This window comes from Protopterus annectens, chromosome 2.part0, assembly GCF_019279795.1.
Source record: "Protopterus annectens isolate FY-2018-M chromosome 2.part0, PAN1.0, whole genome shotgun sequence".
NCBI classification, from domain to species: Eukaryota; Metazoa; Chordata; order Ceratodontiformes; family Protopteridae; genus Protopterus; species Protopterus annectens.
Window position 1 is genome coordinate 75,032,902 of NC_056728.1, and position 12,832 is coordinate 75,045,733.

Consider the following 12,832-nt stretch of genomic DNA (forward strand, 5'->3'; position numbering starts at 1 on the left):
CACTGTGGTGGAATCACAAAATCAATCGGCTATATAAGAGGAGGAAGAAAATCATGGCAAAAATTAGGAGGTGCAGCATCCAGCAGGATAAAAGCACTCTTATCAAACTAAACAAACAACTCAGAGAACAAATAAAGTCTATCAAAGCCAAATTTGAGGTAAGTTTGGCCTAAAAGGCCAAGAACAACCACAAAGCATTTTTTAGTTATGTCCACAACCTCAAAGGCAATACACAATTGTCTGCAGAGCTCATTGGAAATGGATCCACCTATATTGAGCTAGAAGATATAGCAAACCTCCTGGTTGATAAATTCAGCTCCAACTTTACTCCTCTCTCCCCCTCAACCTTCCCTCTGGAAATATTATCAAATATAACTCCCCCTACTATCACTAGGGAACAGGTCCTTAATGCTCTCTCTAAGACCAAGAACACTGCATCAAAGGGCCCAGACACTATCCCAGGATGCCTTCTAAATAGAATGAAATATGACCTATCAGGGCCTCTGGAATTAATATTTAACTGTAGCCTCAAAACAGACTTTGTGTCTCATGAATGGAGAAAGGCAACAGTCATCCCTGTGCACAAAAGTGGGCCATCTACAGATCCTGGAAACTACAGACCCATAAGTTTCACTAGTCTTATATGTAAAGCCATGGAAAGAATTATCATGGATATGATCAATAGAGATACAGTAAACCTCCAGACACTGGACCCAACCCAGTTTGATTTCGTCAAGGGCAGATCATGTCTACTCAACATGGTAGACTTATTTGAGAAGGTCATCAAAGCAATGGATGAGGGCAAAATCATTCACACTGCCTACCTTGACCTGGCCAAGGCAGTTGACACAGTACCCCACTCAGGAATTGTTGACAAATTCAGGAGGTAAGGAACAAACTCGTATGTTACCTGGTGGATAGCCAACTGGTTCACAGACAGGACCCAGGAATTGGGAGTCCACCTCTACAAAAAGACCAGTCACAAGTGGAGTCCCTCAGGGATCAGTCCTTCAATCGCTCCTTTTTGGAATTTACTTCTCAAAAGTCAAGGCCAATGTCAGTGGTCTCTGACTGATTAAATTTGCAGATGATTGCAAATTAGGAGCTATCATTGAATCTCACACTGACACAGATGTTCTGCAGGAGGGGCTGACACAGACAAACAACTGGTGTCAGAGTCATGGACTAAAACTAAATGCCAAGAAATGCAAAATAGTATCCATTGGGAAGTCATCCATCCCTGGTAATTATACTGACAGCACACCCCTTATAAATGACCCAGTTATCAGGGACTTAGGGCCACACATAGATAATAATCTAGTCTTTGATCATCATGTGTCTACAATGGTGAGGAAATCATTATATGTTGTGCAACTTATGAACAAAGGTATGGCATCTATGTCCAAGGAAGTCATTGTTCCACTGTATTCATCATTCATCAGACCTATCATTGAGTACAGTGCCCCCTTTGCTATGTACCTAACCAGGCATACCCAACAATTGGAATGGCCACAGAGGTTCCTCACTAAATGAATACAGGACGTAAGTGGTATGTCCTATGTAGACCATCTCAAGGCCCTATCCCTGTATTTTCTCTAATACAGGCTTTTGAGCAGAGATCTATGCCTGGCATACAGGGCATTGTTAGACCCCACTCTGATGAAACTCTTGCATATCCACAAAACAAACAGCACCAGAATTACCCATTCTGAAGACTTAAACCTTGCCTGTGATATAAATAGGACCTGCTGAAGAGATAGGTATGTATCCCAGAGACTACCCCATCTATGGAACAGGCTCCCATCCATGTGAAGCAGAGTTCCTCCTTAACCAAATTCAAGTGCAACTTGGACAACTTAATGGAAAACCGGAAATTCATCCTGGGTTTGGCACCTATGTCTCTAATGGGCACAGGTAAGCTGTAAATGGTTCATCTCCCAGGCCAATGCTTACAGTTATCAAGGGTATCAGAACTTGTCAGAGATTTGGGATGCATGGCTAGGCTTAAAAATGCCCTTGTGGTCATTAGCCTAGTAAACATGTATGAACCTATGAACATATGAACAAAGCTGGGCAAACCTCTGGGCACTCATTAACCTCAGGAGAGGTGTCAGGTGGAAGCTGAATAGTAGACGATTCCTGCCTAGGCTCCTTTGCCTTCTTCTTCTCTGACAGCTGTCCCTCAGGGCAGGAAGTACTCTCTATTGTATCTTTTGTGAGAAGTTTAAGACACTGATTTTCAAGATACAGTGCCAAAAAAGAAAGTCTATTATGTGAAGTTTTAGGTACAAAAGCCTGAGAGATGGAACAGGACATATGGTTGTGTGAGGTGCCGAGGTAAAACAGACACTTTTCATGGCAGTCTTTATGGGGAATCTGTCTCCCACACTGACATTTACCATTCTTGGATGACATGAAACCCCACAAGCAACAAAAAGAAAAGGCAAGTAAAAAGAGAACCCCAATGGGGCACTTATCTGCAATGGCTTAGTGAAACTAGTAACAGAACATAGGCATTCAAACTGACAATCAAGAGATGATGTTTGGACTGGCAGCAAAGAAGTTCTAAGGATGGTACTTCTGGACATCACCTTTATGCCCTATGCTACGCGAGGAGCATAAGTGTGATGTATGACATAACTTAAAGCAACTTAAGGCTTTGGTATACTGGCAGATGTCAGGTTGCCCTAGGCAGGGGATCCCGAAGGTTATGAATACTGCAATAGTGAAATGGAAGGACATCTTTTATTACTAATTTTCCTAGCATTAACAATCAAGGATGCATTAAATGTTGCTATCTGTGAAAGGTTTAATTTTTGACCTGGCAAAAATCCTGTCTTATGTTTGATTGTGTACTGCAGTATATCTGCTGCAAAAAATTTGCTTCCCTGGACTTAAAAAGTGCACGCGATCCTGTCTATACATGTGTGTTCAAAATTAGACTTGGATATTCTACACATTTTCATTTTTTAAAATGTGCCATTTTTTCATGTAGGTGTTACCCAAAAATATTTCCATTCATGGTAACCTGACTATCCTTTCTCTGTGATTTGTGAAAAAATATGTCCTTAACACCTACACAAGCTATGCTAACAGGGCTGTAATTCCTACTGATGGTCAGAGTCCTTCCAAATGAGATCATTTGTACCAAGAAGAAGAAAAATAGCTCAATGCTCTGTATCAGCATTAAGGAAGTATACATGATTCTACCTGCAGATGTAACCTTGAAAATAAATGGTTAGAAAAGTTCATTACTGGTCAGAATATTTATGGCATTTAAAGAAATAAATTGTTCATTAAGGCAACTACATGGCAGGAAGATAATGACAGAGTCTAACAGTGGATGTATGCATGTAGACGCCTGCTCCTTATTTAACAAATCTAAAGTGGAACTCAATCGCTTTTGTTCTAAGAATTGTTTTAATTCATACCAGTAGGCTTTCTAAGAAGATTCTGTTAATTTCTCAGGAATGTTTTTTTTTTAGAAGCTGTCACTTTAAATCTGCATGTTTTCCCCTACATTTAAGGTACTGAGAGCAAAACCGAGAACTGTTAGTGGCGTTCCATGGACTGTTTAATTCATCCATCCCAACATCGACCATAAAAAATTACTAGCCAAGTTAAAAGCAACAACCTCAACTGCCAATAATCTTCCCAGTGAGTTCTTCAAACTAGGTGCAGAAGCACTAGCCTTCCCTGTCTCCATTCTGATCAACTGATCAGTGACTTAAAACTATGTCCCATCCGTCTGGAAAAAAATCCATTATTATACCCCTTCACAAAGGGGATACTTCAACAGAGTTAAACTATTGCTGTCCTGTCACCCCTCTCTAAATTCCTCAAGAAATGTATTCACTTTCAACTTGTGAAACATATAACTAAACACAGCCAGCATGGTTCCAGGCCCAACTACAGCACTACAATTGCGCTCCTCAATTTCACTACCATAGTAAACCAATATAGGAATGAGGGCAACCTTGCTTCTGCACTTTTCCTTGACCTCTACAAAGCATTTGACAGTGTCTCACCAGAAGTTCCTCTCTGAACTTGAAGCCCTGGGTCTCACTTACTCCTCCCTCTCCTGGTTTCACAGCTATTTATGCAGGCAACTAAATGTCAAGAAAACTTTTCAGCATTTCAACCAATCTCTGTTGATGTTCCCTAAGGGTCAATACATGGCCTCATTCTATTTTATATTTTTATAAATAAACTTCATTTATTTATTTAACATTTGTTTACCATGAAAGTCTGATTTGGAACAAAGCCAATTTTCAATGGAGGCCCGGGTGGAAACACTAGAGAAGAATGTATTTGTAACATGGGCGGAAACCAGAGCAGCCAGAGGAAACCCACACAAACACAGGGATGACATGCAGGCTCCACGCAGAAGGTACTCCAGCCAAGAATCAAACTGGAGAACCTCTTGCTGTGAGGCAATAATGCTACCACTACACCATTGTGCCATCCAAAAGACTTGCCACCCCCTTCTATTTAATATTTTTATAAATAAACTTCATACCACAAAACTTGCCACTCTCATACAATATGCTGACAATTCAACCCTTACCTCCTCTGCCTCATTTATAACAAAATTACAGGAAATCTCTCAAAAATCATTCACTGACATTGAAATGTGGCTAGAACTGCTGTGAGGCCAATAAGATTATTAACAGTATGTGAGCTCCCATGATGCCTTGCAGCATTTAAATCCCCTCCCAGTCATTTCCACGCTATCTTTTCTCCCCTTAGAAACCTCCAGTTTTCTGCTGACACTGCCTTCTGGATATTATTCATTTGTTGCACTACAATTTTAAATGGAATTGTATAAGGTAAAGTAAGCTATATCTTCTCTACACATCTGAATCATTTCATGCAATCTCAATTTACTTAACCTATTTACACTGACATTAAAGCAGCTCAGATGTTTTGCAGGGTACATATTGCTATTAGCGTATATATGGGTGCTTTCAGTTTGTGGTGCTTTCGCTTATGTATGACTGTATGTCCAGAGACATTTCATAGCTTAAATTTACCTGGTGTATAGCATATTTATTTTTAGTCTGTTTGCACAACTTCTAGACATACTGCCCAATAGTTTACTTGGTTGTATAAAGAATACTGATTCTGTATCTCCTTCTAGTGTCACCCTACTCCTCTCTGGTGATGCCTTTCCCTTTCCTTTACACCTGCACTATAGTTCTTTTTTGGCCCAGCATTACAATTCTACCTGTTCCCTTCCTATGTTACTATTTTCTACAACTCTCTCACCCTTTGGTATCTTTACTGTACTCAATCTGCATACTTTTACACTTGTTAATTATTAGTTTTCCTTCCTGCTATGACATGACCTGGATTAATTAATCAATTCACCAGTTTATTGACACTTTCTTTTGAACGGACATGTTAAACTCCTTATTCTCCCTCTTCTAGGTCCCAAGCCCATTCACTCCATTGATGTTTATCATCCTTGCCTGACTGGAAGAGGCAGTTCCCTCAAGCAACACCCACAAGGTTCCTACTACCACTCACAAACAATTACTAAATTAATTTGTAAAGTGTTCTTCCATTAATTGTACCAACCAGTAGCAGTTCCAGCACATCACTGTGTTGCACAAGTCCAAAATAGGTCTTGTCTGCTTTGCTTGGGCTCACAGCACTCCCCTACCCTACCCCCAATTCACTCCCACTCCACTACATCTACATTTATTTTAACCTAACCATGCCCACTTCATTAATTTAACCAGTCACTAACTAAACTACATCCCTACCCATAATTACCAGAATAAGTACCTCCCTTCTCAGTAACTCACTAAACACACCCCTTTTAATTTAATCCTTCCACCCAATCATAACTCTATAAAAATACTACTCACTCTAAACCAATTCATACACCTTACTTTGTATCATTGCTAGCTTACTGTCCTAAACTAATATACAATTCGTCATCATTCGAATTACAACTATGCTGCTCTTTCACACTTCTCTCCTAATACCCCTCAGTCTGGCCTCTTAAGTTACATCCTTCACATTCAATTAGTCACAAAACTTTCCTCATCGACCACTTCACTCTCTTCTTCATCCCAGGCTCAATCCTTAAACATTCACATAGCACCTAACCTCTTTAACATCACCAGAACTTCATTTTTCACATACAGATATGTACATCAACCCACAACTACACAACTACTTTATAAATTCACTAAGCTAACACTCAAATACGCACATCCATTCTTATTCAGATTATACCACCTCAAACTCAGTGGTAATATCCATTCTAACCCAGGCCCCAAAATCAATCAACAGAAAACTCACACCCCCTCCTTACATAAATAAAATCATATCTTTCCTATCCTATCCCACAAAATATCTGACCTTTTACTTCTCAATATGAACTTCAGGAGTATATCAAATAAAATACATGAATTTCATGCTTCTCTCTCACTCCACTCCCCTGACAATTTCATTCTAACCAAAACCTGGCTAAAACCTCAGGTATCAGACAAAGAAATCCTAACTGCAGGCTATAACACCCACAGACTAGACAGAACATGCAAACACAGTGGAGGAATAGCTATAATTTATAAGAATATACTTAAGCTACAACAGTTAGATCCAAACCCCCTCCCCCACAATGCAATAATGCCAAAGTATTATTTACGCAACTCAAAATTAATCCCAATAAACATGTAACCTTTATATCAATCTACATCCCTCCTAGTAGCAACCCCACCATAACTGAGGATGTTCTTCAGTGGACTTCATTAACATTTACTCAGAAAACCATATTAATGGGAGACTTCAATACTGACTGGTCCACTTGTACCTCAGAAAACCCCTCAACCTACATCAACCTACATGGATTCTCCCAACTAATGCTATCCCCAACTAGAATAGACAAAACCAGTAAGAAACAATCAATTCTAAACGGGATTCTAATCAAAAACCCTTACTTGCCCATCAATCGGGTTGTCTCCTAAATAGCATCAGTGACCATCTACCCATATATTTGCTTAGACAACAACTGCACCCTCGAAAAAAATGCCATATATAGACAAATCTGCAACACAAAAACTTTTGCTCTTCAAACATTTATATCCATCCTCCAACATTGTGAATGGTCCCCACTTAAAGTACTCCACCTTAATTCTGCCATAGAATACTTTAACAACACATTCCTAAACATACTCAGTAGCCTAGCACCTACTAGAATGGTCAAGGTAAAATTAAACTATGCACCCTGGTTAACAAATGGCACCAAAAAGTTACTCAAGCTTAGAGATAAAGCTTGGGCACTTTATCAGACCAATAAAAAACAAGCCACCCTAGATTACTACCTTCAACTATGAAATAAAAACAAGAAACAGATTAAGAAAAATAAAAAGATTGACAGTAGCAGCATCCAACAAAAATACCAGAACAATCCTCAAAAATTCTGGGCTACTAAAAAACAACTACTACAACCTGGCCAATCCTTAACTTCAGCCCGAACCACTACGAATACTACAGAAAGTATAGCTACCCAGTTTAATATTTACTTTACTAATGCCATACTATCAATAGTCAGAAATGACAGGAATACCCCCCCATCCACACCCCCAGGAACTGAGTAAACCACCTTTAACTTCTCCCTGAAGCCAGTCCAAACTAGCACCATCAAGAAAATGCAATGCAAACTTAAACTCACATCCCTTGCTGCCGACAAACTGCCTACTGAATATCTGAAGCTGGCTGCTGACGCTATATCTTATCCTGTCACTATATTAATTAACCACTCAATCACAGAACAATATGTTTCAAAAATATGGAAAATATTCTACATCATCCCACTTCATAAATGTGGAACTTCTACAGAACTCTCTCGAAAATATGGAAAATATTCTACATCATCCCACTTCATAAATATGAAACCTCTATAGAACTCTCTAATTACAGGCCAGTAGCAATCTTATCACCACTATCCAAAATTCTAGAAAGATGTATTCACTCACAACTAATGAACTACCTCTTATTCAATAGCATGCTAACCAATACCCAACACAGCTTTTTACCTAACCGCAGTACTACTACCTCCCTTTTAAATTTCACCAATACAATCGACCAATTCAAAAATAATGGACAGCTAGTATTTTCCATCTTTCTAGACTTGTCCAAAGCATTTGACACCATATCCCATGAAAAACTTCTCAGTGAACTCTCAACTTTAAAACTAAGCCAAACTACCCTTGCATGGTTCCAACATTACCTGTCTGGCCAGCAACAAGCTGTTAAATGGCAACATGATTTCTCCTCGCTGTTACCCATCACAGTCAGTGTTCCACATGGTTTAATCCTATGTCTACTCCTTTTCACCATCTTTACAAATAAACTTCATACTGCTACCCACCTTACCACTATCGTACAATACGCATATGTCTCCACACTCATCTGTGCTGCAGTCTCCCTCCCACAACTCCAAGAAATAACCCAACAATCCTTCTCCACTTTAGAATTCTGGCTAACTCACAATTAATACCTAACCCCAATTAAACTAAACTAATGCTCTTCTTAAATAGCAAAACCCTAGAAAGCCCACCCTCCTTCCCCATTTACTCATCAAACAATGCCAAAATAGATAATGTATCTCACATAAAACTGCTCAGTGCCACTAATGATAGTAACAAGCAATTCAACAAACATCTATCTCTGATCATTAAAAAGGTTCACATAAAACCATACCTCACCAACCCCACTAATCTTTCTATTGCCAGATCTCACCTACTGTCTACCCTGCTATATGTCTCTCCAATCTTCACTAACCTCAAGAAAGCAGACTTAGCTAAGCTTGAAGCCTGCTACAACAACATTGATAGATTTGCCACTAACTCACCTTATAGATCCCACCACTGCACTGCACTTCAACAACTAAACTAGTTAGAACTACCAAACCTTTTAACCTTCAACCAATGTACAACTGCCCATACCATAATATACCAACCTGAGAGGTGTCCACCACTACAAAATATACTACAACCCCACTCCAACAAAAGACTCTTATGATCTTATCACAAAAATCTGCTACAAGTTACTAAATCTAATAACATATTTGGTGGTTCACTATACTCTAACTGTATTTCCAAGAGTTAGAACTCTATCCCTCAACATATCCTAGCCACAAAGAACACCTCACAGTTTAAAAACCTTCCAAGGCTCACTTAGCAGATACCTGGCTCTGCTCATGCTCATCTTCTGGCTGAACACCTTGGCTCCTTCACTTTCATTTGCTCTCACTCCTATAACTCTATTTAACCCAAGACAGATCGTACCATATACTTTAGTACCCACAGGGTCCAACTCTATTATAGCACACCTGTCTAATAATTGACATCTGTATATCTGTATACCCACTAACTATTCTCTCCCCCTGTACCCCTCACCTTAAACACCACTTCCTCTTACCCATGCACTCCTTGTATCACATCTACTTCCACTTACCTACTTTTACTTGTCTCTACTAACACACCTCCCTTCGCACCTCCTTTCCTGCCTTACACAACACCTTTCTCTCCCTTTTCTCAATTATTATTCGATTCCTATGCAAATTTCTTACCTTACTCAACATCTTTCCTTCTTCCTTTCTAATTATTCTTTCTCATAAAAATAAGCTGTTTTACATAAAATCAATACCTCTATAATGCATTGCACTGTTTGTATAAAAAAAAAAAAAAATCAAAGATTATTTCTACCAACACCATCAAAGCTGAAATACAAAACTATCATAAACGTTAAATTATCTTTTTACATGTATAAGATTGGCTATGACCATGAATGTTTAATTACCTCTATGTATATTATGTGTCATCTTGGAACTTCAGCTACTTTGCTTGTAAATATTGTGTAACTGTTAACTTGTTTTAGAACTTTTCACCCCAGGCCACTGTTGAAACCGGGCTTCCCATCCAGTCGGACCTTCCCAGTAAACAAATGTCAAATAAATAAATAACACCACCTTAACCAGAAACACAGATTTCATATTACCTCATGTAATAACACAAACATAGAAACTATGAGCCAAACTAAACTACTCAGAGTCATAATAGATGACAACCTCAAATCTGATCACCACATACTTCATTCCATCAAGAAAACTCAACAAAAATTTATCATCTTCTATATCACTAAACACTACCTGACAGATCAAGCATTAGCAGCAACATACTTCCTTCCTTCTCCTTGCCCTATTCTTACAAATATTAGTGCTACATATAAAACTAAACTAGCCTTTGCAACCAACCAACCTTATAAAACACCCCACTGCCTTGCATTAAAACAATTAAAATGGCTGGAACTTCCAAACCAGTTAACATACTCACAAGTAATCATTGCCCACAACCTCTTGTACTCTTCAGACGTGTGCATCATTACAAAATGCTCTGCTAAACTATTCAACCACTAGAGACCTTTGCTCTAGCAATAAACTTTTACTATGTGTCAGTAAGACATTCAATACTGCTGGAGACTGTCTACTCTCATTATGTATCAAAACTCTGGAATGAAATCGCACAGTTAGAAAACTTAAATAGCTTCAAAACTTTGCTTAAACAGCACCAGTACCAAATATGGCTCGGTTCTTCCTGGTCACCTGGCTAGCTTTACTCAGATTACTTTTCTCCAACTCTTAAAGCCACTTGACTTCCCAGTCTTTTGTACTTTATCGCTCCTCCTCATACTGCACTTTTCCTAAACTAACGTTCTCCTCCTTCTGTCACACCTCACCACTAACTACAATTCCTCCTCTTCTTCTGTCTTCCTGCTCATTTCTATAACTTCTCTTTTCATAGCTGTCTCATCATTTTAAGCTACATTCTACTTGTCTGTCTGTAAATTATTACTAAACTCAAAAACACCCCGGGATGATCTTTTCCCTGCAGCCATCATGCTATAAAAACATTGTTACTATATGTTATTTCTCTATTCATTTAGACGGTTTATGTCAATTTCGTTCATGTTCATGTAAGAAATATTAAAAAATATTTAAAAAATCATGTAAATAACCTCACTTAAGATGTTTTTACCTTGCAATTATAAATGTACAGCATGTGTAACAAATGTGGAGCTTTTTTCCCCAGACCTCCACTGAAAATGGGTTTTGCTCAGTCAGACATTTCATGGTCAACTAAGACAAATAAATAAATAACTACCATGTACCCCTACTTTCCCACAAGTCCCTCAATTACAGTGCTTTAACACAACCTCCATAACCATCCACCTTTAGCCTTTCGTTCAGATAATACTGCCCCAAGTTCTTCCTGTCCTTTCTGGTTTACTTCCTCTAGACCTCATTTCTCTTTTCATTGTTGTATTCTCTTTCCATTACTTCTGTTGTTTCTCTCCTTGTGTTTTTTCTCTACCATTTTTTCTCTGTATTTTATTGGCTGGTAACCCTGCATCTTTGACTTTTTTGTTCTCCTATCTAATTTATCCCTCTTGGATAGAATTCTGCAGATCATGTGACGGAGGCCGCACATTTGTGTAAGGCGTCGTCATTCATATGTACACATCATGCACATGAAGGCAAAGACGATTTTGGACAAGTGAAATTCTTAGACCCGTGGTCCAAAGATTGAAAAGAAGCTTCTGGATGTGCACTAATAAAACAGTGGAATGCTACTGTCTTTTCTTAGTAGATGCGCTATACCTGCATAAACTTTGTCCACTTTGTTGGATGTTTTCTGTTTAATAATCTTTTGTAGAGATTTGGTACAAGTTAAAGTAAATAATTTACAAATTCAAATTTTAATGGGGATGATGATGATGTGATTGGAACTCTGAGACATGGTTTGCACTTTGTCCACAAACTTGACAATTGCTGGATCTGGTCTGGAATCTACATAAGATGTAGAAACAATCATGAAGCAAAATGGTTACAAGAATACAGTCCAATATTGCCTATTTTAATATGCTAATGACAGTATATAAGATGATAGAAATATGTATAATTTCATAAACCTTTGTTTTTCCTTTTCCTTTCTTTTATTTCACAGCAAGGAGAATATCAATACGGAAACCCATGGTAGACATTGAAACATTTGAGAAGGAGGCTGTAACGTTTCAAGTAGAGCTTTCCCATCCTAATGTTGAGGGGATGTGGTTAAAGGATGGAATCCGTGTAAAGCCAAACAATAACTGGCGAATCAGTGTCAATGAATGCATACACAGCTTAACACTTTCTGCTTTAACACTGGAGGACTCTGGCACCATTTCTTTTAATGCAGATACTGTCCGCTCATCGGCGAGGCTCACTGTTAAAGGTAAGACGAGTTACGTTAAAACTTTCTACAACTTGACTTGTTTAGTTAGCTGATACAAAGTACTGTCTACAGATAAGCAGAGAGGGCAAAAGTAACCATGATAATAATATAATACCACATTCCTGTCATGTAGCAGCCCTGGATTAATCTGGCAATAGGCACATACAAATATCTCAGACATTGTAATTATACAGACATAAGTTTATATGGATGGGAGACACCCTGGTAAACATCCACCCACTGACTGCTCTTACTTTTGTTAATAGGAATCTCATCTCTAGCATCTTAATCTTTTCTAGTTAGTGAAGTCAGTAATCCTATTGCATCCCCTTTTCTAGTACGTGAAGTCAGTAATCCTATTGCATCCCCTTTTCTAGTACGAGGTCAGTAATCCTACTGCATCCCCTTTTCTAGTTAGTGAAGTCAGTAATCCTACTGCATCCCCTTTTCTGGTACATGAAGTCAGTAATCCTACTCATCCCCTTTTCTAGTTAGTGAAGTCAGTAATCCTACTCCATCCCCTTTTCTAGTTAGTGAAGTCAGTA

General features: G+C 38.6%; 1 protein-coding gene across 2 annotated transcripts in view; it reads left to right on the forward strand.

The window, feature by feature from the left end:
• OBSL1 (obscurin like cytoskeletal adaptor 1) overlaps window positions 1–12,832 on the forward strand; it is a 1,518,259-nt gene that overhangs the window by 1,290,869 nt on the left and 214,558 nt on the right. For both annotated transcript variants that reach the window (XM_044060562.1, XM_044060561.1), the window contains exon 18: window positions 12,021–12,287. In XM_044060562.1, the coding sequence (XP_043916497.1) occupies window positions 12,021–12,287 (267 nt within the window). The remainder of the gene's footprint in view (window positions 1–12,020; window positions 12,288–12,832) is intronic.